General features: G+C 43.7%; 6 protein-coding genes across 14 annotated transcripts in view; 2 read left to right on the forward strand and 4 right to left on the reverse strand.

The window, feature by feature from the left end:
• The window catches only part of LOC132459938 (membrane-associated phosphatidylinositol transfer protein 2-like), a 54,509-nt gene extending 49,634 nt beyond the window's left edge, over window positions 1-4,875 (reverse strand). For 2 of the 5 annotated variants that reach the window (XM_060054835.1, XM_060054834.1), the window contains exon 1: window positions 3,149-3,955. The gene's annotated coding sequence lies outside the window, so the exon portion shown is untranslated. Of the gene's footprint in view, window positions 1-3,148; window positions 3,992-4,792 lie in introns of those variants that run through there. The other 3 variants (XM_060054831.1, XM_060054836.1, XM_060054833.1) reach the window with 3 other exon arrangements.
• Window positions 4,876-4,894: 19 nt separating this feature from the next.
• Window positions 4,895-5,905, forward strand: mtrfr (mitochondrial translation release factor in rescue). Its single transcript, XM_060054848.1, has 2 exons — window positions 4,895-5,314; window positions 5,441-5,905. The coding sequence occupies exons 1-2, from the start codon at window positions 5,033-5,035 to the stop codon at window positions 5,660-5,662; spliced, it is 504 nt and encodes a 167-aa protein (XP_059910831.1). The 5' UTR covers window positions 4,895-5,032; the 3' UTR covers window positions 5,663-5,905.
• Window positions 5,906-6,900: 995 nt separating this feature from the next.
• kmt5ab (lysine methyltransferase 5Ab) lies at window positions 6,901-11,002 on the forward strand. Of its 2 annotated transcripts, none has more exons than XM_060054843.1 (8): window positions 6,901-7,099; window positions 7,213-7,304; window positions 8,487-8,634; window positions 8,895-9,105; window positions 9,203-9,290; window positions 9,644-9,703; window positions 10,014-10,204; window positions 10,427-11,002. In XM_060054843.1, the coding sequence occupies exons 1-8, from the start codon at window positions 7,060-7,062 to the stop codon at window positions 10,635-10,637; spliced, it is 1,041 nt and encodes a 346-aa protein (XP_059910826.1). In that variant the 5' UTR covers window positions 6,901-7,059; the 3' UTR covers window positions 10,638-11,002. The 2 variants fall into 2 exon arrangements, with proteins under 2 accessions (XP_059910826.1, XP_059910827.1); XM_060054844.1 differs by having other exon boundaries at window positions 6,902-7,069.
• A 274-nt stretch (window positions 11,003-11,276) lies between these two features.
• rilpl2 (Rab interacting lysosomal protein-like 2) lies at window positions 11,277-13,900 on the reverse strand. Its single transcript, XM_060054847.1, has 4 exons — window positions 13,465-13,900; window positions 13,195-13,346; window positions 12,481-12,612; window positions 11,277-11,902 (listed from the first exon to the last, which is right to left on the reverse strand). The coding sequence occupies exons 1-4, from the start codon at window positions 13,756-13,758 to the stop codon at window positions 11,881-11,883; spliced, it is 600 nt and encodes a 199-aa protein (XP_059910830.1). The 5' UTR covers window positions 13,759-13,900; the 3' UTR covers window positions 11,277-11,880.
• Window positions 13,901-14,653: 753 nt separating this feature from the next.
• On the reverse strand, window positions 14,654-22,858 carry LOC132459941 (RILP-like protein 1). Of its 2 annotated transcripts, none has more exons than XM_060054842.1 (8): window positions 22,020-22,858; window positions 21,392-21,539; window positions 19,214-19,332; window positions 18,564-18,863; window positions 17,759-17,962; window positions 16,883-17,034; window positions 16,631-16,729; window positions 14,654-15,851 (listed from the first exon to the last, which is right to left on the reverse strand). In XM_060054842.1, the coding sequence occupies exons 1-8, from the start codon at window positions 22,311-22,313 to the stop codon at window positions 15,758-15,760; spliced, it is 1,410 nt and encodes a 469-aa protein (XP_059910825.1). In that variant the 5' UTR covers window positions 22,314-22,858; the 3' UTR covers window positions 14,654-15,757. The 2 variants fall into 2 exon arrangements, with proteins under 2 accessions (XP_059910825.1, XP_059910824.1); XM_060054841.1 differs by having other exon boundaries at window positions 16,883-17,037; window positions 22,020-22,857.
• Window positions 22,859-23,332: 474 nt separating this feature from the next.
• hip1rb (huntingtin interacting protein 1 related b) overlaps window positions 23,333-27,874 on the reverse strand; it is a 30,675-nt gene continuing 26,133 nt past the window's right edge. For all 3 annotated transcript variants that reach the window (XM_060054839.1, XM_060054837.1, XM_060054840.1), the window contains exons 28-32: window positions 26,574-26,679; window positions 25,446-25,569; window positions 25,135-25,196; window positions 24,674-24,910; window positions 23,333-24,393 (exon numbers count right to left, since the gene is read on the reverse strand). In XM_060054839.1, coding sequence (XP_059910822.1) covers window positions 24,385-24,393; window positions 24,674-24,910; window positions 25,135-25,196; window positions 25,446-25,569; window positions 26,574-26,679 — 538 coding nt within the window. In that variant the 3' untranslated portion in view covers window positions 23,333-24,384. The remainder of the gene's footprint in view (window positions 24,394-24,673; window positions 24,911-25,134; window positions 25,197-25,445; window positions 25,570-26,573; window positions 26,680-27,874) is intronic.

The raw sequence follows: 27,874 nt of genomic DNA on the forward strand, positions 1-27,874 counted from the left end.
AACTGAATTTGATTCTGGGATGATCAGTCCCAGAGCACGACTGTGGGCAAAGATACAGGATGACGAATGTAAGCTGATTATCAGCAGCTTTTGGATTTAAAAAAAACATACCAAATACGTTTGCCTGTAAATTGATTGTAAAAAGAGTGACCATAACAAACAAGCATAAAGATGTCTGACACGTTACTTGGCGATATGTTAAAGCCTATGTACAGCCCACATACCGAATGTTCCTCTCTCTTTAGTTACAAAACCAATAGCAGTTCCTATTCCGTATAAGAATCAAAAGTTATAGTGCAAGCTTGCATGGTCTTAACGTGATGTTTCAGGTTTGGGGATGATCCACGTCGAGAGTCACAGAAACCGAAAGAATAGCCTCGGCTAAAATAAGGTCTAGATGATTCCAGGTCAAGATCATACCTTTACGAATTACATAACTATACAAACTAGACCAATTAATCATTCACTCTCTGTTCCTCTTTTGTCCTGCATTAGTTCAAAATACAAGAGAATTCACCAGTTATCAGATGGACCAGGTTGACAACGTGTCCACCGCCCTTTAAACAGTCCCATAAACCCGTCACTCTGTTCCGTTTATGGCCCGAGCTCTGCAGCGTTTTATTAGAAGTTCCACTTTCACTCTTGGTATTACGCAACACCGCTCAGAGACCACCTGGGGAGCAGAGAGAAGGTTGGCGCCGGGGATTCAAACCATACCGCCGTACACCTCTAGCCCAGACCACCATGAGGACCACCGGTTGGGGGCTTTCTACAAATCATCAGAATCACGCAGCAGACGCTTTTCAATGAGGCGAGGGCGTCGTCAGAGGTTAACTGCAAACAGTCCGCCGTTGGTAATGAGCTGCAATGTCAGGAGTGGACGTATTTCTGTTGGCAATCTGCTTCCTGATTATCACCACTACTGTTGCTACGGGTTAATGATGTCTACAAAACATCCATGATGTCTACAAAACATCTATGATGTCTACAAAACATTGTTCGGTACATTACTGCCACCTTACCATGGAGGGGTTTTCTAGCACCGAATTCTGAACGGCAGTGAGTTCTGGTCCATGTTCCCCTCTGAGAGTGACCCTGGTTGACCCCCCCACGGGTCCATCTCACCAAGCTGATACGGTTTTACAGACCAAAGAACAACAATTGACTTTTGGTTCAAACAATCCAAGCTAGTACATTTAAGAACACCATCTGTCTGGGACATTAATACATGCATTATTACTTTCTCGGTCGAATTCTCAAGCACTGTGCGTAATAAGTAACATAGTACAAGTAGTAGTAATAGTACAGTAGAAGTACAATATTAGTAGAGTAGTAGTACATTTGAAGTACAACCACTGCTTCATTTTCATAGAAGCAACGACAATCAGGCCTACAGCAGCCTGACAGCCCATTGGCTGCTGCTGCCAGACTACTAGAAAAATAAGGTTCAGCCCAGGAGGGAACACTTAAAACAAAGAAAACCAGTCGGGTAGCAAAAAGAAGAAAGAAAGACCTGTACGCCATGAAGACTGGTTAGGAGAAGACCCAGACAGATCGCGCGGGAGCAGCAGATTATGACCTCAGAAACACAGTTTGACAACAAAAGGCTTCTCTACACATAAATGCAACATGTGTCTTTGATGAGAAGGAATAGGGCATATCAGCTGACTAGGGCCGCCACCATGGAAACATTGTTATTATCACGATAAACATCTGCATTTTATTCACAAAAAGCGCATTGTGACCTTCTGATTATATTGTTAAACAGGCCACTGATGTTCAATTAATTTAATAAAGTATTTATTAATAATTTACTAATCATAATTCTGTAGAGACTAAACTATAAAACTGCGAATTACGCTAAGCCAATATCTTAATTTCAAACCAATCAAAAGATGATTGATGACCAATAAAAACTGACTTATTGTCAGGCGGGAAATAGCTGAAAACATCTCATAATAACCCTGTTTATAAGAGGTTTCAGGACTTCGATTATGCAAAATGGAAATTTATGTCAGATGTGATGTCGAGCCAGGCTGAGATACCACTGAGGAATGAGGGCGGGCTCTCGTCAGTCTCCGCTATTATCATGTGGGTAGGTATAGATTCGGGTTTAGATCAAGTCGTTCTAGATTCAGGTTTAGATCGACAAACACCATGACGTGGTTTACAGCCGACAGAAGACCGGGGTGTGAAACACGCAGTGACATTTACAGGGCCCGTTTCTACACGTTGAACTAGGAATCACAAACTTTGGCACGCTACTATAACGTGCTAGAAACGTGAACAACACACAACCAGCACGTTCTGCCTCTGTGTCAACAGCGGAGAAGCTGGCCTGTCTGTGCTCTTGTGTTGATTAGCCGGGCGAAGGGGTCTCACCAACAGCACACTGTACCTGAATGGCACGAGTGTCATATCAAGTCAAACGTACATGTTTGATTGCAGGTATGTTCAGCTGCTGTCCTGATAGACAGCCGATCTTCTGTAACAGTGAGCATCCTGGTCAGAAGTCTTCTGTAATAGCGAACATCCCGATAAGAGCAGCAGTGGGTCCGTGACTCACCCAGCAGACTTGCAGTCGCTGGAGAAGTGAAAATTAAGTTGAATGCCACTAACATGTTCTGACGGCGTTGACATCCAAAACACTGCGTTCTGCTCTCCATTATCGAACCAAATACTGAGTACACCCCGTTTGGATATCAAAGATCGTCGTTTAAGAACGGGCATTTATGGGAGTCATTTGTGTTGACTTAGCAAGTGCAACCAAATGCAGTCGTTGTGGCGTGTTAGCCAATGACATGCAACTGGTGATCTACCTGTGGCCGAACCCTGTGAGGGGCTTTATGGTGGACGTCTGGGACCAGACCAGGAGGTACCTCCAGTGCGGACCACCACAGCACAACACTGCTTTTAAGGTTAGAGTCGGAGGAGGAAAGGCGGAGGAATCCTCCGTACTAAACTAATACATCACGGTGGGATGCCTTCATTATCGCACGGAGCCGTTCAGCGTTCAGATGATCGACTTCACGTCACTGAGCAGAGCAGAAACAGAGCTGGAGTAAACACTCAATCTTTACACCAAGTCCACCGTTTAGTTACCTAGCAACAATCCCAGCATGGTTATCACAGACTGGTCCTCACATACCTGGTCAGCCGGTCCGACCCACGGTCCACACGGGACCCGGGACATCCAGTTCACAGGCACGCTGTCCTCCTCTTAGTTCACCAGACGGGTTCCTAAACACCGGCACGTTAGGTCAACCAAAAATCGGCCACCGATCCCGTTGGCATCAGTGGAACCTGAGTGTGTTGATGTCCGACACGTCGCTGCCCGGTAACGCCTGCGACATGGGAGGAGGAACACGTTTCAAATCAGAGCGCTGGGTGCAGAAACATCTCGACAGCGGAGATGCACTGGGTCAGACCAGGGTTCTGGGTCAGACCAGGGTTCTGGCTCTCCTGACGGCCCGGGGCATCGGAGCGCTGAAGACCACACGCTGAAACGCTAGGTCGAGGAGAGGCTAACGCGACCCACTAAACGTCCTTGGTATCTACACTTTTCCCGGTTGGACAGCCGTGATCGTCTGGTAGGAGAAATCTTAGCCGAGGAGCTCCTTCCACTTCCTAGAATCCAAAGTACAGCAGGAACATGGATGACGAGCAGCCATCCTCAGTCTACACTACGCCTTTTACCGCTGCTCCACCGTCCGCCGCAGACCCAGGATCAGCCGCCGAGTCACACGGTTTGAAACGCCTCCTGTCGGCCGAACAGTCGCGATGCATCCGAGCGGCGACGCACTTCCGCAGAACGCACGCAGTAGCACCCACGTGCGGAGGCTTTAGGAATAACAAGCAGTAGCACCCCGTGCGGAGGCTTTAGGAATAACATGCAGTAGCGCCCCCATGCGGAGACTCTAGAATAACATTCAGTAGCGCCCCGTGCGGAGGCTTGAGGAATAACATGTAGTAGCGCCCCCGTGCGCCAATCTCTTTTTCGTAGGATGGTAGGGGCATGTACCGCATTTTTCTCTCTGGTTGGTTAGAAGGGCTCTCCTTCAAATCGTGTTTCGATTAGTCCTTGCTATTTGGAGGACTTCATGGTTAGGTTTAGGGTTCTGGTTAGGGTTAACCATAAACCTAACTCTAACCAATCGGAGGAGAGCCATTCTAACTAATCAAAGGCAAATCAGAGGTGAAAAAGGCGGTAGTTGCCCCTACCATCCTACGAAAAAAGATTCGCCCCCCCAGCGGAGGGTTTAAGAATAACACGAAATAGCGCCCCGTGCGGAGCTTTTAGGATTAACATGCAGTAGCGCCCCCGTGCGGAGGCTTTAGAATAACACGCCGTAGCACCCCCGTGTGGACGCTTTCAAATAACGCGTCTCTAATAGCATGCCGTGTCTAGGAGATAAAACACACAAAGTTTGTATCCTGTCATTGCACGGCGCCCGGGTATTGACTATATATTTGGAAGGCTTGCATAATGTCTCTAAACTATAACACCTGCTTTTAGTCATAGCTATGTCAAGTCAAGAAATAAAAATCATTTTAGGAATTTGCATGTCGATTGACTGCGCGCTCAGATTACATCATAGAACTTCCGGTTCACTCACAGACTTCTTCAACTCAATAACCTAGTCTGTGGTTCTTCACTGACGCTGTCTCAAAGATTAACTTTCCCAGTTGGCCCAACTACTATCTTTATATATATGTACACATAGCTAATAAATGTAGATGTTACTTTACAAATGACCCCAAAAGTGTAAAAGTAGAACTTCCTTCTACACACCTTAGTTCTCCGTGTTTCCTACAGCCTTCTTCTACACACAGGGATCCATTTAACCAGGCATTCATTTAAAAAAAAAAAAAAAACACCAAGACATTCTGCCTCCCGATTGGCTGCCTAGTAGGAAGTCGTCCTGATATCCTGTTTACGTCCTTGATGATTTGAGGACCCCATACTCTTCACGTGTTGTAGATGTTATGTTTCCACATCATGTTTAGTGTGAGGAGGATCTGACCGGCTGCTATGGGCTCGGTGCTGCCGCTGATAAGTTCCGTGTACTCAGCGTCCAGGTGGATCCCGTGGGGGAGATCTCTCACCAGAGCTCCCCTTCTGAGGGTCGCTCCTGTTGCAGGACCTGCGTGGGTTTTAGCAGCTGGGAAGAAGGACCTCATAGATCTTCCTGTCCTGAACGAGGAAGACCTCGAAGAACAATTCGTTCGAGGGTCGGGACCGGGCGGGCAGGCTACGAATAAAACCAGCAACTGTGTGGTGCTCAAGCACATCCCCACTGGGATTGTAGTGAAGGTATGTAAATCACGATTATCTGTGCATGGACGTCTGTGCATTGGTCTCTGGTATTGAGAATGAACACCACTAGCCTTCCTGGGTCGTGCGGGCTTATTGTCACCATTCCGCCTTTTATTTCCCCAGTGTCATCAAACGAGATCGGTGGAAATAAACCGAAAACGTGCTCGAGAGATCCTGAGAGGAAAAGTGGATATTGCATGTAAAGGAGAAGACAGTGAAATCATCAAGAAGAAGATGGAGTCCATGCAGAGGAAACAAGAGAAGAGGAAAAACGCCAATGACAATCTAGAGAAAAAGAGAATGTTCAAAGAAGCCCTTGCAGCGGAGATGAAAACCATAAAGTGACAGATGATTGTAATATTCAGTGTGGTATATGTTTTTCAGTGTGTGAGTGTAAATAATGATAAGAGTTGTGGATAACAATGATTGGCTGTACTTGATAAGAACGTCATTGTTATGTTTTGAATAAGGAACCAGACAGTTTCTGTTCTCAATAATAACATTTAAGAAACCTATTTCGACGATATTTTTGGGTAAGAAGCCAGAACCTGAGGGAGATGCTCATTGAATAAAAATGCACTTCCCCGAGTTGTTGTATTCAATGACAATATAGAAAAATATATTTTGTTACTCCTAAAACAACATGAACACAATCCGTGTGTACAATATCAACTGATGAACTATGAACAAGTTTATCTCCAACGGATAAATTATGTTCGAGGGCTTATGTAACGGGTTAAGCAAAAATAGTTTGTGAACGACAAAACCCATTCAGATTATGATAAACTTTGAATATTATTTAAACCAAGTTAGAAAACAAGAAAGTGACAACGATATTTAACTCAATGTATTGAGTTAGAAATGTTAGATGCTTCAAATTCAAACGTTTTCAAAGCATGGGCTTATAGAGCGACTAAGTCACGGCCCTTCCAGTAGAGCCCATGGGACCTATTAGATCGAAAAATATGAATGGGTTTCAAGGGAGTGGAAGTAATTATTTTCTGGTCCCAGATCTTTATATGCCCCGGATTACACGTTGTTTGTGGATTTAAATTATATTTTTTCATGTCAAGAGTTTGACGGTTTATTGTGCAAATGGGTTAGGGTTTTATTCTCCCCTTGGAAAAAAGCGGTGAAGTGGAGCAGAGAGATCGGCATGTCTGTACCGGAATTCTAAGTGCGGGTGGTGACGTATATCATTCGCGTCGAGGGCAGCGAAGAGCTGTAGTTCACAGAGCGGCCTCACAGAAAACCTTACATTATCAAACTTCTTCACGAAACTGTTTAGCTTTCATTGGATGAAAAATTATCATTTATATCCACAAACAACATGTGTGTAATCCAGGGCATATATAGACTGGGACCAGAAATGAATTACTTTCTCTCATTTGAAACCCAACCCTACCGGAAGAGGCATGACTTCGCCACTAGAAGCTTCAGACGGATGTTCCCGAAATAACGGGGAGGGCCCTCCCGGAAATAAGGGGGAAGGCCCTCCCGGAAATAAGGGGGAGGGCCCTCCCGAAACCAAGGGGGTGGGCCCTACCTCGCTCTGTATATCCTGGCTGTAGAAATAGCCAATCAGCATCGCGGTACATTTTTTTAAAATCCATCACACGCTCTGGCGTTGGGTCGAGCAGCGTTCTGGTGCTGTTCCTAATTAGACAATATTGCACATTTCAGCCTTCGACCGCCGAACCCTCAGCAGACCTCGACCTTCTCGGCTGGTCTAGAGCCTTGAGATGGCCAAAGGTATCCAACTGGAGCATGTTTTGACCTCATGTCGGTGATTTATCGTAATGGAGCTAGTGTTAACAACAAAGACTGTTTGGTTGGTTTCACGGCGTTATTATCAAGTATCTTCAGTTACCTATATGTTTGCCTCTATTCTTTAGGGAAGAAGCATGTTCTGACGACCACCAGTAAACCCGTGGACCCAATTCAACACCGAGAAGCCCTCAAGGAGAACAAACCAGAGATGAACAGGGTACATTGTTTAGGTCAAATGATGTTGAACTATTGTACTGAAATATTGGATAACGGCAGGGCTCTCAAGTTTGTGTGTGTGTGTGTGTGTGTGTGTGTGTGTGGGGGGTATATTAACATGTGACGGCATACCAATGTGTCCACAGACATGGTGACTAATGTATGATAGTAAGCATTATTGGCCCCTAACTCTAATATTCAGAAACAACACTGCCTCAAAAGGCTATTGGTTTAAGCAACACCAGTAGAGGCATATACTTTTCCCTGAACTTTTAAACGTTGCAAACGTGCAAAAACATAACTATATATTTATTCATTCAGCCCAATGCTTAAAATATATCTGTGGCATTCAGTAGGCCAATGCTGTGGGAAAGTTTCTTTCTGTTCAATAGATAGAACTTTATCAATGCCCTGTAGGAGAAATGTGTTAATGTTTGTCCCTGTAAAAAAATAAATACAAAACATGACTAAGTCAAACCTTCCAATCTGAACGCTCTAATTAACCACTCCCACTACTCACTTCCACCAATGCAAAGCCAACAGAACTGAGTATGGGAGGTCGTAGCCTAATAGTTCGTGAACAACCCAGAAAAACGCAACGCATATTCAACGTGAACATGTATGAGGCTTTAATAAAATCCCGGACGATTTTCTCAAAGAGTGCATGCCGGGCAAAAGAGGACGTCTAGGTAGTTACCCTACGTACGGGGAACCCATTGGATTCCTACCTGTTCCACTGTTAAATAGCGGCGCAAATTGGTGGGCGCTAGCCTGGTAATTTCTCAGCGTGAGAAATACGAAGTGTGAGCGTGTGCTAGGGGGATTTGCTTGTGATTCACGCTGAATGCGTGAGATTTAAGAGCCGATATAGACGTAGCTTTACGGTACAGGGTTCCTACTTGGCTACTCCTTTTACCAACACTTTCTCACACAAAGATGCTACACATTAATTATCCAGGGCAGTAAAGTCAGCTTCTCAGTAGGGGTGGTAATTCAGCATTAAGCAGTCGAATAAACTACTTTTGACATTTCATATAATTTAACTTTTTTAATTCTGTATGTAATCTGCCTTTCTATTCATTCCATACCTTGTATTAATAGCACACAGCAGATCCATTCAGAAGTATTGCACCAAGGTTGTTAATCTCTCAATAATGCGAACATGAATGATGCTGTGTTGCAGGACAACTCGTGTAAAGCCCAGTCCACACTCCATAGCCTGTGGAGTCCGAGCAAACCCCGATCCCCTCTGAGTGAAAACTCCAGCTGTGTATTCCAGGAAGGAAATGGCTTGGAAAAACCTCACTCTGATGCAGCAAAGCCAAAGAAAGGTAGGGGATTTATTGAGTGGTTGGCAACATTTGTATATTCTATCACAAGTGCTCATTTTGGATTCCTTTTAGTTTTTTCTTGCCTTATCTGTAACTAATATTGTTCAGCTGTTGCTGTTCTCGGTGGATCAGCAAGGCAGACTTTTTGTCTGTGACTTGCACAAAATATCAGTATTAACTGACACTCGTTCTGATACCGGTTTCATAGCAAACTGGAAGGATTGGTTCTTGGTCTAATGTTTGATGATTGGCATTTTTAGACCGAGCTACTGAAATACACAGCGAGGTTCCGAAGTCCAACGAACAGAAGTCAGCCCGGGCCTGTCTGCTCCTCTCGGAGTCCCGAGAACAAACCAACACAGAAAAAACCCAGGACAAAGAACCCATTTCACAGACTGAGCCTGCACCACAAAACAAGGCTAATGGAACCAAAACCCAGAAAGGTGGTGGTCACAAAGCCAGGGTGAAAAAGTATGTTTAGAAACTGAATGTATCCAAATGATTCCAAACACGTAACCCTGAATCACATGGTTGTTTACGTCTTGTTTCTTTCCCCCTTGTTTTCTAGAACAGAGAATAAGATTTCCCAAAACAGGAAAGTCACAGATTACTATCCAATTAGAAGGAGTTCAAGGAAAACTAAAGCTGAGATGAAGGTTGGTATGAAAGTTGCTGTGTTACTTGGAGCAAATAAGACGCCATGATCCTCTTGGTACTAGAGGATTGAAAGGTGCATGAGGAGTTGGAGGACGAGGAGGGGTGGCAGTAGCTCAGAGTGTCAGGGTGTCCCTGAGCAAGACTCCTCACTCTGACTGCTTCTGCTGAGCTGGCTGTCACCCTGCGTGGTCGACTCCACAGTCAGTGTATGAATGACAGGTTGTAAGTCGCTTTAGATAAAAAAAATCCCCTAAATGTAAAAATTTGGTTCTCATTGATGACTGAACTAGAGCATAAGAATTTGTCTGACAAATCTTACGAAAGTCATATTTTTCTCCCAAAAACTCCTAAGGATGAAGAACAGAAACACATCAACGAACTTATCAAGAATGGTGTCGAAGAAGGATTGCAGGTACCGGTTAACGAAGTATTGAGTTTAACTTATGAATTGTTTAAAATTCTTGCTTCATATAAAAAAAATAAAGCTGCGAGAATGTAAACATTTATTAAAATAACTTGTTGGGACCCTATACCCATCCTAGTATATTGAAGGACGGCATTAGAAAACCTGGACATTGAAGGCGGAGGAAAGATTCCCCTGCGATAACTACTTTTGTTAATAGTATTAAATCACCGCCAATTTAGGTTAATTAACCACCTCAAGTTTTGACCAAATATTACGCCTTCAATATTAATTGCAAACGTGTTCTCCATTTGAATAGGTGCGACACATAGATGACAAAGGAAGGGGAGTGTTTGCAACCAGGGGCTTCATAAAAGGAGAGTTTGTGGTGGAGTACAACGGAGACCTGCTGGATATCGAACGGGCTAAGAAAAGGGAGGCTGAATATACTCTGGACCCTGCCACCGGCTGTTACATGTACTACTTCCAGTACCACAGCAAAACCTACTGGTGAGTGGAACATAGCAATTTTGTAACTTCCACTGCATATTTTTTAAAAGGCTTTATTTTGTTTTATTGATCTTTGACCAAAACCACATTTGAATTGGCATCTAATTCCAAACAAAGGACACATCTGAGAAACTTCATTCGGGTCAATACTTTGCATGCTACTAATAATAGTAGCTCTATGGATGTATACTAGTCTGTTTTTACAGCGCCTTTTTATTTTAGTGTGGACGCAACAAGGGAAACTACCCGCCTGGGCAGATTGATCAACCACAGTAAAGCTGGTAACTGCCAGACCAGGCTTCACGACATTGATGGAAAACCCCATCTCATATTGGTGGCGGCCAGGGACGTTGACGCAGAAGAAGAGCTGCTGTACGACTATGGGGATCGCAGCAAAGCCTCTCTTAGTGCTCATCCCTGGCTCAAATACTAGGCTGTTGGCATCCACCCCACCCCCCCTCACATATTTAATTGACAACACTGTTTTGAAGATAATATGACTGAGCATAGTTGTAAAATTGCTCATTTTTTAAATCAAGTTTAACTTGCTGATTTTATAAATATTTAGACATGAGCTTTTCCACGAATTGAACTGAGGCTGCGGCTGTATCGTTTTCATGATTTTATCTTTTAATTTCTCTTCACCCACTGTCGTAAAATGATGGTTTAAGAGTGAGGGATACCATTTCTTCTGAGAAGTATTTGTATACCCTGTAGGAGTTCCTTGTATTTACCATTCTGTTTCACTGTTGTGGCTAAAGCCATATTGTAAATTGAGAAATAAATCAGTGAAAATTGTTGCATTTTCTGAAATGAGATTGAGGGGATGTGCATTTAACTTTGAATCGTAATACTTTGTCAGTTCTGAAGCCCTCAATTTAAAACTGCTGCGAGCAGAGGGTGGCCCATCCATCACACATGCAGGCAATAAAAGGAGTAGTTTAAACTCATGACTTGCATATCTGAACTAACATCCAAGTGCATTTGTAGGACAATAGCAAATTGTCCCCTGAGATTAATAGCGTTGCTACTTGGCAGCACAATCATAACAAAATGCTGAAAATTCTGTCTCTAGAAATTGTATAGATCACTTTATTCAAGTGTGTTTGCTTTGGATACAGAATCCCATAGTCTGGTTTTAACCAGAACACTGGACTACTGCTGGGCTGGTTAATCTTTACAGTGCTGAAAAAGCAATTGCTTAACTATTGACGATCATCTAAATACATCTAGGACTGAATACTTCAGAAAGTTCTTCATTGAATACTAAGCAGTATGGTCCTGAGACAGGATGAGATTGTCAATACTTTCAAGTTAACACCATGTACATCATCAGAAACAATCCCCTGCATTATTGTCCTTCACTTGTTAAAGGTTCAATGTAGGATTCTGTGGCATTTAGCAGTACCACTCTTATCTAGTTTTTTCACGGGATTATACACTGATTAAAACATTCTTATGAATATTATATTAAATTTCTGCCAAATCTACTGTTCTTGATTCCATTAAATTATAAACACTGCACCTTTAAAATGTCTAATGCATCACATGCTATTGCATCCTATGGATTACAAAAAAGCTTAAAAAAGTTGTATAAAAAATGCAAAAATATGTGAAAAAAATCCTTGATGGCTTGTGTGTAAATAAATTGGTCCCGTTATTGTAAGAAGTAATCCTCATTTTCTCCTGAATGAAAACCTAGAAAAAGAACATAACAAAATTAGTGGGGAATATTTCACACAATACTGAGGGTTTCTCTTAATGTATTCTATATGTTATATGAAGGCACCAGAGTAGCTACACAGACTATGCTGAGGTCACAGACGATATGGGAGCTGGAGATAAGTCTCAGTCTCCGCTGGTTTAAGAAGATTCCATTATCCCTTCCTTCATTGGACTACACGCAAGCATCCATAGCATCAGCAAAAACACGAAGAGGTCACAAGTAAATCATTATGAGGCCGTGGACCGGCTGTTGAGTAATCTCAGAGCCAGCTCCCTCCCACATGATGTATTCTCGCTCTATCTGACAAACTTCCTGCCCTTCTGTCCGCTCACATTCAGACAACACTCATTACGGAGGACATCATCCCATGGAATCATGGGAGATTTGGGAACAGACACTTTAATAAAAAGTTAACTACTATTTTTAGCTAAGCATATATATGTAGCAAAGAACACCAGTGTTACTCGGCAAGTACTATATTTCGCAAAGAACACCAGTTTTACTGGTTAAATGTTACTGAAAGAATGTACCTTAAGTAAACATTACTCACAGTTTTGAGATGGCTGTTCTCTCATCTTTCGGCTCCTCTCTGGCGTCATCGCCTGCAGCCGAGCCGTTGTCGGTGGCAGGGGGAGATTCCAGGTCTATCTCCACCATACCTGGCTCCATTGGTAGCCTGCCACTGGGATGGGGCAGAGGAATGAATGACTCAAATGAAAGGTCACTAATAACCTAATCACAGGCCTGTGCTGGTTCTAGGATGGGAAGTCACTGGATGCAGTGTCTTAGCATTCAATACTCCTTTTCAAACCGAGGGATGAAATAAGATGGAAATAATAAACAATACATATTTTATAAATAAAAAATATAACCTGTGTGATTACCTTAAGCTCCCTCAAGTCATTTCATCTGAATTACAAAAGTTAGGAACATTGGATGAGCCACGCTGACAACATGTTGATGACAACATTAATGAACCTGTGGAATGTGTGACACATTGTCTTAGTGTCTGCATTGTTTAGCAGAGTGAGGACTTGGAATACAAGTGAATTACAAGATCAGCTGCTGTGCTACTGTGGGGTCAATTAAACTCTCGTTCCTAAGACATGTAGCGTATATTTTTTTATAAAGGAAATCTCAATATATAAATGGTCAGTTGTGAAATATTTTTGCCAGATTAATTACCAGTGGTCAGTTTGTTGACTTTATTCTGGTGAAGTAATGAATGAATTGTTAAACTGATGTTTGTTCAGAGATCCCTCACCTCTTGTACATCTGGAGCTCTTCCTGTGACACCATCAGCTGGGCCTTCAGCTGGTTCCGCTCTTGGAGCACTTCCTTCAGCTCCTGCATGGTGAACCGGGGTCTGTTGGGGTCCTTCAGGTCAATCACCAACTGATCGGGTCCCACTGCCGGCTACAATCAGAACACGACCACACGTCATCCCAACAAGCATTGAAAATGGACCAATAAACCAATGGGGAAAATAGAGCAGAGAGACGGTGCGTAACGCCCAGTCCCTAGTCAGACGCACCGGGCCGTTCTCCGTGCAGTTCTCCCCAAGGATACGGTCCAGCTCGGTCTTAAGGTTGTCCCTCTCCAGCCTCAGCTCCTCCACCGACAGGTTGTACTGCTTCACCACCGTCTCGAACAGCTCCAGAACGCGGACGATCCGGAACTGCAGGTCCGACACTTCCTCACCTGAGCTGCTGATCTTGAGTAAATCTCGACCGATCACGTAGGAGATGTCGTACACGTCCTCCACGGTAAGCTGGAACGCGTCCTTCTCGAAGGCCGAAGCGGGCGAGGCGTCCTCCCGCAGCTCCATTTCTCAGCGGGGGCCTTCCTGAGACCGCATCCGTAAGTTAGGAACTATAAAACACACGCAAACTTACTTTGCTGTCGATTCTTCCTTCAGTCACTTCTGGATTGCTGTCCTCGGCGGGAGCCAATGAGCGGACTGTGTTAGTCAGGAGGAGGGCAGAGTCACCATGGTAACCAGGGAAGCCTAGCGCGACGGGCGATGAGTCAGGTGAGCCACAGCACGTGATAGGAAGTTTCAATTTACCTTAATGATGAAAGCATACACATCCTATAGGATGTCTATGTTTGAAAGAGCAGTTGAACCAAAACCCATGTTTTATTCGTTTTAAACGTGGGTCATTTGTCCTGGACACCAATTGCTTCATGGACACCAATAATATAACGCTTTGTCGGACTAATTTCATACACAACATCGCTTCTTATAACGCTCATAACAGTTAGAAGGACGCTACTAAAAAGGTATCATAAAGTTGGCTTGGGTCGTAACCATGGCGTTAACAAGCCCCCCACCTTCCTATAACACTTTTTCTTAAATCAGTGTTAAATTAATCTGAAGCAGTGGCTCACTGGCTCTATGAATCAGTGTTCAATTAAATGAGGCAGTGGCTAACTGACTCTTCAAATCAAAGTGGAATTCCATCTGAAGCAGTGGGCTCACTGGCTCTTTAACACATTTTTCTAGACGATTAAGATTTTCTCAATTTGTTCTACACGTGAAATTATGGTTTATTATTATGGTTAATTATGGTTATGGTTTATCTATTCTCCAACCACAGAATATTATATCATTAGATTTCACCACACTCTGCCTATTGGTCCGATGTCAGTAGAATAAGCTTTAATTTGAGATGGCAGCATAGGAAAGGATTCAGTACCTTAAAGAGTTCTGTGAACCCCTGCCACATACAAAAATAGTATATATTTAATGCATAATTTATAAATGTACATATTCACAAGGATACAGATGATAAATGGATAACATCAATAGGTCAACAAGTCATATTTATATATATTTTGTGGATTAGACCAAAGCCATTCCGATAGGCTATCTCAAATTCTGAATACTATAGGGCTATATTTAAAATATTTTTGTTCAACTCAATGATGACATATCCACCCAAACAAAAGTACTCTGTTAATTTATCACCCACCCTTACATAAAACATAATTTGAATCCTAAGACATTTTCTAAACATTCTAAAAAGGTTACCTTACCAATGACCTAAGTTTGACCGATTATTTCAGGTATTTCTTCCACCTAACGTCAACAGTTGGTTGGTTGTCATGAGCTGTGTTCCCTTTGCCACAAACCTCCAGCCAGCTAGTGTTCTTAAGAACATTCCAGCAGGGCAGAGTTGAGCAGGAGTGCAGGGTGGGGAAACCGTTATATTCTTAACCCATAATATCTTACACTAACTTAAAATATATTTCTTAGTGCAAATACATCAGTTCATTTTCCATCTGATGGCCCTTGCTGCCACCATATTAACACTATGTGGTTGGCGTAGAGCATTGGTTCTCAAAGTGCAGCCCGCGGGCCAATGACGGCCCGCGGAATCATTCCTGGCGGCCCGCAATGACATACATAATTATGTAAGTTTTATATAAGAAAAAAAAAATCTTTTTTATTTTTATTATTCTATCAATATTAATTTAAACAAAATTAAATGAATATAAAGAGAAAAGTCGACTCTCTCTAGCTTTCAATTAAATCCTTTTACATTTGTTAGTTTTAATCCGACTGTACATTACTTTGAAAGGCTGAACCTCAGTTTCGTGATTTAGACCTCACTCCCGGAGGTCCACGGTGCAAGGTTTTTTTTGACCACTGGGATGCTGGTGGCGTTTCCCGCCATTTTTTTTTTTCCTTTGGCGGCCCTCAGTCAAATTTTGGGTTCCTAAATTGGCCCTCAGTTGTCAAAACTTTGAGAACCCCTGGCGTAGAGAGATGTTTCCACAGGAGGTTGACATTTAAAAGAGACGGTTTGGAAGGTATTGATGGGTCATACGAGGGACCACAGCCTCCTGATGGGCAGCAGGGTCGGGTCGTCCTGGATCAAACCGGCCGCCACCATCGGCATGATGGCCGTGAAAATCCTGTTCAGGCCAGAAAACACAAGAATTGGATAAAACTAGATTCAGCATGAGAAACTGCAACTGGAAAAAATCCTTTCAGAGAAATGTTGACAAACAGAAGACAAATGACTATGTATTTTATCTAACTATTCTTTTATTCTTTATTATTTGATCCATCCATATCATACATCAAATATATCTATACCGGTATATTATATTGTACACATCAATCAAACATAAAAATGAAGAATGTAATACAGTATATATGTTTATTAATATGAATGCATCTTTTAATGCAAATTTTAAAATGTGGCGATCATTCTCACACAATCACATTCCTACCTTAAAGAATGTTTGTATTAGGCACGTTGGACTGTAGTGTTGCCTTGGTCTTTCATTTGTGGTTTGAAAATGAGTACATGATATGGATGAATGTACATGTATTGGGTTAATTTTGGCTGTAGTGTATTGGGTTCATTTGACTGTGGTGTACTAGGTACATTTGACTGTGGTGTACTGGGTACATTTGACTGTGGTGTATTGGGTACATTTGACTCTGGTGCATTAAGTACATTTCACTGTGGTGAATGAAGTACATTTAACTGTGGTGTATTGGGGAGATTTGTGGAGAATCGTGTACATTTTGCAGTGGTCTATTTTGTAGGATGTGACTGTGGTGACCTCTGAATGTTTGTGGCGTATTAGGCCAATTTGTGGTGTATGAGGTATTTCTGAGCAGGCATAAGTATGACGTTTGACTGGTGTTTTGTGTGTGAGGTGACCGGGTCGATTTTACTCACAGGCGCCTGATCCCCGAGTCTGGTTGAGCCGCCGGGGCAGAACATGGTGGATCTGGTTCTGGATCAGCGAATAACATCCCCTCATCCTCAGACTCCTCACTGAGGGAATGTAGAGAAGTTTCATGTTTCTGCTCAGAGAGCTGCTCTGATACCACTGGACAGAAATAACTCATAACAGCAGCCCTGTTTATGGGGCGCCACAACATCTAACATCAGGATCAGTGATGTTTGGTTAACAGGGTTGCTTTTGACCTCTTGTAGTATGCTAGCTCCTCCTCCAGCACGAAGACCTGAGCCTTCAGCTCGTTCCTCTCCAGCAGGACGTCCCGCAGCTCCTGCAGCGTGAAGCGTGTGTCTGACTCATCCCCTGAACCGTGGGAGACCTCACCCCCCCCAGACACCGCCTGCTTTAAAGAGAAACAGAACCCTTAAACAACCTATTTCAGCGAATGGAATAGCGAATGGAATTAGTGGTTCACAGGGCCAAGTTATGGATCCTGGACCAGATCTCCACTTTAAAGAGCAGCATGCAGGTAAATGGTATTAATGCCGCCACGGGCCAAATATAGCACAAAGCAGCAGGGGGCTGTTGATTTGCGTCAAATTCAGTATTTTAGTGTGCGTGCCGTGCACGTTGCGCTACTAAAATTAGTCTAGCTGTGATTCTAAACTGTACAACAGGAATCTAGTTTACCCATCGGTTCCTTCATACTTTCCCCACATAGGGATTCATTCAGATTAATTCAGGTTTATTCAATTTCAGAGTCCCATCCTGCCAGTTGCGCTTTAAATGCACAATGTTTAAAATACGTAGGATTTAACGAACAGAAGCAGTTACAGCATGTAATTACACCGTGTGGTTAGGGGTTAAGTTTAGGAACACTAGGTTATGGTTCCATACCATTATAACATAAACAGTAACCTGTACATGCTGTTACAGGGTGCTAAATTGCTTATTATTTGTGTAATTATGTAATTAAACATCAACAAGGAGTCAAGGACATTAAAGTGGGACGCTTTCTTTTCATAAATGATCTTGACATGCGACAGACCTTTGAACAAACATTATAAAAAAACAGCAGCCGTAGAGAGGCCCTCTATTGCCTCATTCAAACAGACGTTACCAACCGAGCAGGCAGCCACATCCTTCTCCTCCTCCTCTTCCTCCCCCACCTCCTCTTCCTCCCCCCCTGGGGGTCTTGTGTCTGACGAGGAGGTGTAGACCGGACACAGTGGCTCAGATTCGAACACACCGGCCAGGAGTCCAGAATCTCCTCCGCATTCCACCCACAGTGAGGGCTGCCTGATGGGCTCAGTTGGCGCCTCCACAGCCTGGACACACGCACATACACAAACGCACACGATATAATACAAGAGGTTCTAAAGGTCATTGTTAATGCAGTGGGGGGGTTATTGTTTGCCTCCAGTCTCTCCACAATTTGAAAACTATGGATGCACGAACACTTGTGGGAGAAGACGGGACATCAGAGTGTTGATGCATTTGGGTGATAAAGGCAACAGCGCCAGCAGTCCTCCATGTGGTCTGTTATCAAGGAATTTGGTGTGAGAGTCACAAGGGCTCTCTGCCAGGTGTGTCTCCTAACGGTCCATCAGCGCTAACCACCCGCCCTGCGTTGATTTGTTTACTGCAGGAATCCTCATTAGTGGACCCCTTGACAGCGGGCTCCTCTACCTGCCGGAGTGCGGGGTTGAATTAAGACATGGACAAGTGTTTTTGGTTGTTGCTTATGTAAATACTATAATGTGATTCATCATTTGTTGCATTGTCACCGATATTAAACAATATACGTATACTGTCCTGGACTAAATGGACTTATTGTGACGCTATAACAAGGCATCTCCCCTCACTGACACAAAGGCCTTCTGTACAACATGTCCCTCACAATTCAACCAACAAACTAAACTAAGTCACCTTGTTGCTGCTTACGGCGACCTGAGTGGACACGAGCGTGGTCTGGGCCGGAGAGACCTCCGCCCTCGCCCTCCTTTCTGGCCCCCCTATGCCGCGGCGCTCAGCCTCCAGGCCGGACAGCTGCTGCTGCAGCGCGCGCAGCTCCTGCTGCTGCAAGCTCAGCTCCTGCAGCCTGGCCTGGGCCAGCGCCTCCAGCTCCACCCTCTGCTGCACGCCTGCCTTGCCCTGGCCCTCCAACGCGGCCAGCCTGCGGCGCAGGTCCTGGTTCATCCGCATCAGCCTCAGCTGCTGGGCCTGGAGCTGGAGCAGGCCAGGGGGGAGACGGGGTTGGAGCAGGTTGGGGTTTACCTACACTGGGTTTTACTTCTGGGTTTTCCAGTGTTCTTTGTTGGTCTGGGTCGGAGCTTATTGTTTGCTCTCTGATCGCTAGGAAGATTAAGTCATTTATGCTGAATGAAGATGAAATGGAATAATTCATTTTTGATTCATAGCTGAATAAGGCAATTGAGTTACCACACTTTTGCACCTTTGTATCATTTGATCAGACTTATCTAGTCTGCACTCAGAAAGTAGCCATGTTTCTCCATCAGACTTCCAAAATAAGAGTTTGATGTGACCAGAGTTGTTGGTTCATGAGGTTCAATGCTCACCGCCTCCACCTCTTCGTTCCTCTTAGACAGCTTGTGGTCTTTAGCACAGAGTTCGTGTCTCTGTTTGTTCACAATATCTGTCATCTTATTGGTCCACTGCTGCTCCCTCTCTGACTTCCCTAGGGGGTACGCAGAAGACACATTCATGAAGCCCGGAACATAAGGGTACTGATGCGCATATCTGCCGGGCATCATCACCCTGAATCATGTATCACCACATCACAATCATGTATCACCACATCACAATCATGTATCACCACACCACAATCATGTATCACCACATCACAATCATGTATCACCACATCACAATCATGTATCACCACACCACAATCATGTATCACCACATCACAATCATGTATCACCACACCACAATCATGTATCACCACATCACAATCATGTATCACCACATCACAATCATGTATCACCATATCATACTCATGTATCACCACATCACAATCATGGATCACATTCATGTATCAACATATCACAATCATGTATCACCATATCACACAATCATATATCACCAAATCACGACAATGTATCACCATATCTCGATAATTTATCACAATATCACAATCATGTATCACCATACCACAATCATGCATCACCACATCACAATCACCTATCACAGTAATGTATCACCATAGTGATGCATTACTGTAAAGAGTATAATGATATTATCTTCCCACACTTACACCGTCCATAGTTACCATCATGTTATTATTAATTATTGCCATATTGTCCACTTTGGGTGAGTAATATTTGATGAGATAATGAAAATATAAATATCCATAAAATGATCAGAATATAAATTGTTGAGCGATCAGTCTGATGAAGGTCTGTCACAATATTTTGTCTGTCACAATATAAATGACCATATACAGTAGTTCAATGTAGTGAATCCAAGCAGATACTTTCATCTTATTGAACTCTTTTCAGCTCCCATTACGCAGTGTGATGCTGACTGGTGGATACGCCGGCCCCTTGTTGCAGTACAAAGACCCCAAGAACAATGCACTGCTCACTGTTTTTACCATCGCAGCAGACTAACTTGAAGGAAATTAAAATCTATAATTTCACTGTTTGACCGTCTGTTTATGTCCTTGAAACTAAAAATAACTGCAGCAAAAGTGACAAGCACATATGAGCTGTATTTCTGTCTAGGTAAAAAATAGATTTACAGCCCTCTTGCCAGCATAGCCCCTCTCTCCGTCCCCCTCTCTTCCCTCTCCCCTCTCTCCCAACACAATAGCTAATGCTGTCCACACAGTTCCACAGCATTGGCACAATCTGGGTCTGTGTCTGCATGACTGAGCAGGACATCGATGAAGACCACCACGGCTTTTATGGACTTTGAAGTAAACCAACACGGAACATTCCATGTAATAAACACTCTATGATTATTACAAGATTACTTCCATCGATACTGCAATATGAATGTCATATTACAACCATCCATGTACTATACATACGTTTTCATACCATGTAAACTTTATATATTAATCCCAGAACATTTGATGGCCAGGCCCTTTGGGTGAGGTCGTGGGGTTGATTTTTAATTGCAGTTTAATCTGTTCTGACAGCCAATGGTTCCCGACCAGGCTAGCATCCTACTAGGACTGCTCAGTCAATAACCTGGCGAGCAAGACTCCTGCAAAACTCCTAAAGCTTGCAGGAGCAGCGTGTTTACAATGCAGAACTACACCTTTAACTTTTCCTCTGACACTGCACAGCCTTGCATTCTTTTTCCCAAGAGAGCCTTTGAGTTTTGCAGAGTGGGGAGCAAGTGTCTGATGACTTTGATATCGTGTTACCACCACACTGCGTATATATTAGCAGAGCTGTGCCACTTAGTAACACAGGGGAAAGGCGATGAGACAGAAGTATTAGGCCTACATGTTTTGAGGGTCCCTTTTAAATATATTTCAGATGTGTTGTACACCTCTCATTCAATAATTGTAATAAGGTAATGTACACAGTAAACTGTACATGAATATAACTTGGAGAACGCAAGTCAAAGATGTGCTGTGATTTGTTACAGGCCTTCCAACCTCAAATAACTTTGATTCTATACGGTCGGAATATGCCTCCTTCCATGTTAATCTGACTAGTGCATTCAATGCCCCATAAATGGCATTTTAAGGCATCGTAAGGGATGCAACCTAATTTGCTGCATACCATCTTCGTTTGGCTCTTGCTCAGCGCTTGGCTTGTCTTTGATTGACAAGCTGGTCCGAAGCCGGTGGTTCTCCGACTGCAGGTGAGAGATCTGAGTCCGCATTTCCTGGATCTCACCTCTCCACGCGTCCTCAACCAACTCAAGCTCCTGACGTTTGGCGAAAGAAAAAACAATATCACAAAAAACCTCTGCACAGTTGAATTGGAATTTCTCACATTAATGTAGGTATCATTCTAGAACAGTCATTTCATAATATCACCAATAATATACAATATAATATAGCAGTTTTAGTTTTGGTAAGCTAGGATAAACTTTTAATTTACATTCACATTTAGGGCATTTAGCAGACGCTTTTATCCAAAGCAACTTACAATTAATACATTTGTCAGAAGAAAGAGAAACAACAATATATCGGTATCAGAGTCTATAGGTGAACTCTGAACGAGTCTTGAGTTCAGTATTTCAGTATTATTCAACTGAAATAGTCCTAACTTACTAAGATGTCAACATGCTATTGGGATCAAGACTTAAGACGACTTTTATTCTTCTCTTTCAGACCTTGTCACTACAGGCTAAAGGCCAGTACCCCCGCCGTATGGGGTCAGCGGGAGTCTCTGGGTCACCAACCTGCTGGCGCCTCCTCTCCTGGTCCTGCCGGTCGTCCCTCTCCCGCCTCAGCCTGTCCCGCTCCTGCCGCAGCTCCTCCGCCTCCGGGCTGACAGCGCTACGGGACACCAGTACCTCCAGCAGCTCCAGGACCCGGACCACTTTAGGCATTAGCCGCAGCAGAGCCTCACATCCGTAGCGGTCGATCATCCACTCGAACTCCTGACCCACGACAGCTGCGATATCGTACACGTCCACCACCGTCATCTCCGACGCCTTCTTATCTAACGCAGATCCAAAGTTCTCCATATCCATTTTTGCGTTCTTCAAACCCTCCCTCTCCGGAAGAACATACTCCTCCCGTCAGTTTAGACGTTTATAACAAATATAACTTAAGTTTCAACCTGCAAGGTAAGCGCGGTCCACTGAGTCCGGACTTTAAAGCGGTTTATATGCGCTCCAGGGCGCAGGTTGCTGGCCAAAACCCGACTCAAGTGCGAATGTCAATCGGTTGTTGCTCGAGCCACGCAACGTTACTGCAACAGGGCGGCTGCAGTTCTAGGACCGTCGTGACGCGATGTTTTTCGTGACTGACTTCGGGACAAGAGTAGATGATTGCTTGGATGGCGAATGAATCTCATGAGTTACTCAATAATTCATGACAACGTGAGGAAACAGAACCCGTAGCTAACCTATCTAAATTTAACAATATCTAAAAGGACACAGCTACCCTAACGACCCAAACCCTAAACTTAACCAACTCTAATAACTCAACCTAACTATCTTTAACACATAAACTTGACCATCTCTACCTAATCCCGAAACTCAACTATTGAACCAGCTAAAGAACAAACATCAAAATCGTGTGTCCTAGGAGAGCGTCCTGTGACACTAGGCAGGTCGAGGTCAACCCTAGTGAACCCAACTGACCCCGGAGTTCACAGAAATAACAAAAATAATAGGTTGTACACGAGGTTAAGTTGTGTACAATTTATAGAATGCATTTGGCAAATATATTAAAATAAATATAAACCTAGGTTTCTAACAAGATTAGTCCAACATCTTGCCGTTGGTATTGACCATGAATACGTTAATAATTAATTATTAATAGTCAAATGCTATATATCTTTCTAATGCATTTATGCAATTTGTGATAATTAGAAACTAACTACATTATTTCAGAGGCTGCATATATTAAGTTCAATTAATTCTGTTATCAAAAGTAGATAGTCAAAGTTAAGTAAAATGACTCAACAGCAAGCTATGAAATAATCGATTCAAAATAGCTGTTAAGTTAATGTTTTGTTAATCATAAGAATAAACTGAAGACCTACTTAATCATAAACAGTCATGGTTTATTCAGCACATTTACAATTCTTACAATGGAAACCACCTTTATCTTTACTAAAATATATTAATAGATCTGAGTGTATAAAGACAGTACATACAGAGGAAGGACAGAACAGAAAAGATGCACTTCAAAGCCCCTTTACGCAAAACTCAGAGGAGGGAGGGTGAAACACACACACACTATGAAAGCTATACATTCCAATGGACTCCCTCGGCCATCAGTTAAGAACCAGTCACCAGGGGGCATGGCTGCACCACAACCCAGCAGAACATGACAGAAACAGTGCAGAAAACAGACGTGAGGCGTGTTGTTGTGCTCATCCTGCACCACGTGCACCAGCACCATTCAGTCACCAGAAAACATACATGTGAAGAAGGATAGACACAATCCAACACAGTGCAGCAGGCTCTGCAGCCACGAGGGGCTCATATACAGTGGTTTAAAATAGATGAAACAAATCAGCATGATAAAGGAACAAACTGTTCCTTCCCTTGTTCCCTGTGCCCTTCACACTGAGAACACATGCTTCCTTCCCTTGTTCCCTGTGCCCTACACACCAAGAACAAATGGTTCCTTCCCTTATTCCCCGTGCCTTACACACTAAGAACACATGGTTCCTTCCCTTGTTTCCTTTCCTTGTGCCGTACACTCTAAGAACCAACTAACAGCAGTGGAGGTGGTGGTGCTGTATGAACATGTTTTAGAATACAATCAAAATACTACATACATGGGGATATAGGCATCTGGGATCCAAATTATCAGTTTGGCAAAAATAATATTAATTACTTGTATATGTGTATGTGTGGAGATATATATATATATATATATATATATATATATATATATATATATATATATATATATATATATATATATATATATATATATATATATATATATATATATAGAGAGAGAGAGAGAGAGAGAGAGATTTAAAAAAGCTGTAAAAAGAGACCCTGTGCTAACGGTCTGTGGCTGAAGCTTAGACACTCAGCATCCGACCATCAAAGTCCAGTTCTTCTTTTGTGCTCTTGATCACTTGAACTGCAACAGAAAGGGAAAGGTCAATTAAGTCACCTTGAAACAAGAGAATAATCTTGTTTCATGGTGTAGTTACCGGTATACAAATCCAAACAAGCAAATATATGAATTGAACCTGCATTATGCATGGTGTCCTATGAGAATTCTCTAGTGGCGTTGGAGTTGCAGCTTCAGTTATACAATTATACTGTACCGACAGCGATATATTGTCGTATCTCTTTCTTCTGACAACGGACTTATTGAAAGTTGCCCTAAATGTAAATGTTATTCAGGCAGGTCCTACCATGCTCTTGGGCGGGAGGCTGGGTTTCTGGGCCAGCGTTGGTTTCTTCATGACGCTGGGCTTCTGCTGTAGCCTGGGGGACAACGAACTGCCGTGGGACGGGGAGGATGCAGAGGACGACACGCCGTTGTCGTCGGAGACCAGGGCCGCGCCCGCTATCCCATAATGCTTCTTCCTCAGCTCTCCCAGCCGGAGGCGCTCGTTCTCCAGCTGAGACTCCAGCTCCAGGACCTTCACCTGTGGGGGGGGGGGGGGGGGGGGGGGGGCAGGTACGGTTCTAACATGAAGCACGGTCTACTCTACTGTCGCTGTGAGAACTAGAAGACATCTAATGCAACTTCATCCGTTTTTGTTATAAACTGTGCCATATTGTGGTCTCTGCTGGTTTGTTCAGAGCGGCCTGGGCCCTATAGTTCTAAGTGGAACAATGAACTACATTCCACACGTTGATCAGAACTTGCCTGCGACTCCATTTCCTCCTTCTTCAACTTGATGAGCGACATTCCGGAGAAGTCCATGGTGTCTGCACGGAAAAACCACGGATATGTAAAACAGACACTTGTTTTTGAGACCAGTATTTTGTGCAGGAGACAGAACTCAGATATCCACACACACCCCAAACCCTACAAACATCACACACACACACACACACACACACACACACACACACACACACACACACACACACACACACACACACACACACACACACACACACACACACACACACACACACACACACACACACACACACACACACACACACACACACCCTTCTCCTCCAGGTTCTCCAGGCCCGTCCGGGTGGACGCCACCACGTTGGCCGCCATCTCGTTGACGGTGCGGGACGCCTGCTGCAGCACCGTCAGCCTGGTGCTGTTGCGGTCCGCCTTCACCTGGCAGGACAAGGGGGCGGGGGTTAGGACGGGAGGGAGATGCACTGAGAGCCAATACCACGCCTCAGAAACAGCCCGGGAGAGCGCTTTGCGCCCACCGCTCGGAGCGGACTGCGAGGGCAATTCTGCTATTTACACGGGTTTAACATTCATACCGTTTTATTATTCACACCGTTTGAACCGTTTTTCTATCAGGAACTGTTTTAAAATGTTCAGTTTTAACCTTGACACTGTTTTAAAAGTAAGAACGGACCCAACAATACGCCGAGGTCTTGGGATGTATTTCATTTTTTTTATTTTTTTTATTTTTTAAATCAGCTCTAAATCTCCTACTGCGCTCCTTGTTGTTATTGAACTTTGGAGTTTTTAATGTCTCCTCTTCCGTTGCCCGGTAGCGAGGCTCAGTGTTCAACAGACTTCGTTGTTTTGGTTCAGTTGGAAAGACGCCAGAGACAAGACATGCGTCAGCAGAAGAGTTGTTTTCAAAAACACTGTTCTCTGTGGCCCCTGAGGGCCTCATTTACAGCGTCTAAAGGTGGTTCATAAGCCAGGTAGAAGTCCCCCCGTTGTCTTTCATATTAACGGTTTCATTAACACAGACTGGTTTATTGGTCAAAATGGCATGCGTTTCAAGGGAAAGCTGTGCATGTGTTAATAAAGTTTTAGTTTTTGTTCTCATTTTCATTTTCACATTGATTAGTACTCTGGAGGCCTCTCCTCAGACCAGTATTACAGATTCCTGCCAACCTTCATGTTCAATTCTCAATAGCTTTACCCCAGTCAGTAACTGCGGCACTGTTTGCGTCTTTCATGACTTTATCAAAATAAAAAAAAATTATACGTAGAATAATAATTATGGTTGTTTTAGGAGAATGTTACGCCGAAGCGATACAAATCGTCAATCATCGAATCTTACAGGTGACGATGCCAAATCCAACGTTAGCTAATCGTACGCTACGATGTGTTCCTAAAGCTTGCACGGTCAGGAGGGGCGGGGGTCCTACCTTGGAGGCGGCCACCAGCTGTGCCGTGCTGGCAGCGATCTCGTGGGAGCAGACGATCAGCTCCTCGTACTTCCCCGTGTGAAGAACCACCTTGTCAGCAGACTCTCTGTGGAGGAGGAGATGCATCACTGCCAGTCGAGGCCCTTCAAGTAATGGACGCCTGGACCCTGCCAGGTTGTACTTGGAGGTGTAGTATGTACATTAGTATCTAATGTTCATTTCCCTGGGTAAAGAGACTTTAGCACCCCCTATTGCCTATTGACATTACTTCAGGGAGGACTTTCCTCCCTCAGCCTCCATTGACTCCCTTTCATTTCCCCGAAAGTGTTGGCGGCCGGTGTATAACATGGGGTTCAATCAGAGAGAGGAGGAAAGTCCTCCTCTGAGTGGGTGTGACTAGCTAAGGGACCTGGATCAGTCTATTCATGAATAGGCTGGAGCCCTGGCTGCGCTATGAACCAATAAGAAGGAGCCCTCGCTGCGCTATGAACCAATAAGCAGGAGCCCTGGCTGTGGAACAGCCCGGAGGGGGAAGTTATCTCCTCAAGTCTAGGCTACGAGAACCAACGAACCCGCTCAGTCATTTGCCTCGTTTCCACAGAGCGGTGCGCTACTGTTCATTGTGGTACAGTGTGGCTACAGCCCATGTAAATAGTTGTGAAATAATGTTCTTGTTCTTTTAATTGTTTGTTACTCTGACCGTTCTGTTTGATATTGTGGAAAGGATGTGAATGATTCAGAGCATGATGCATTTTAAATGGCATCACTTTCGGTCTTGTGTCTTAATTTTTCTTAAAACAATTGTAGCTGAAAATAAACATTGCCAAATTACAACCATTAGCTTCAGTCATTGAGGGCAAAAATAGGCCCAATGATAGGCCCAGAGTTTTTATTTAGTTTTACAAATCAAGAGTAGGCCGGATTTGACTAATTGGCTTTGCATCCTTTCCTTCTGCCCTTTTAGTCCAAGACATGCTGCCCACCAGCTTTCAAAGTATAATGCTGCCACTGGTGGATTTGTACCAATTCACATAATTATCTCACATACTTATGCCAACATACGCCACTAACAGTGCAAGCAGGCCAATGGCAACCAAGCGCGCAGTCCTTCCTCCCTCACTTTAAAATCCACCAGCCGCCACTGCCCAAACCAATCCACGTGTCTAGCGTTCATGTTATACAGAGTTACTTTATCAATCAACGGGTTGTACTACGTGTGGAACAAGCATAGCAGCGATATATTGTTTCTCCTTCTTCTGACAAATGTACTGATTGCACTTATCTTAAGACTTTTTGGATCA

The sequence above is a fragment of the Gadus macrocephalus genome, chromosome 6, assembly GCF_031168955.1.
Source record: "Gadus macrocephalus chromosome 6, ASM3116895v1".
In the NCBI taxonomy this organism is placed as follows: Eukaryota; Metazoa; Chordata; class Actinopteri; order Gadiformes; family Gadidae; genus Gadus; species Gadus macrocephalus.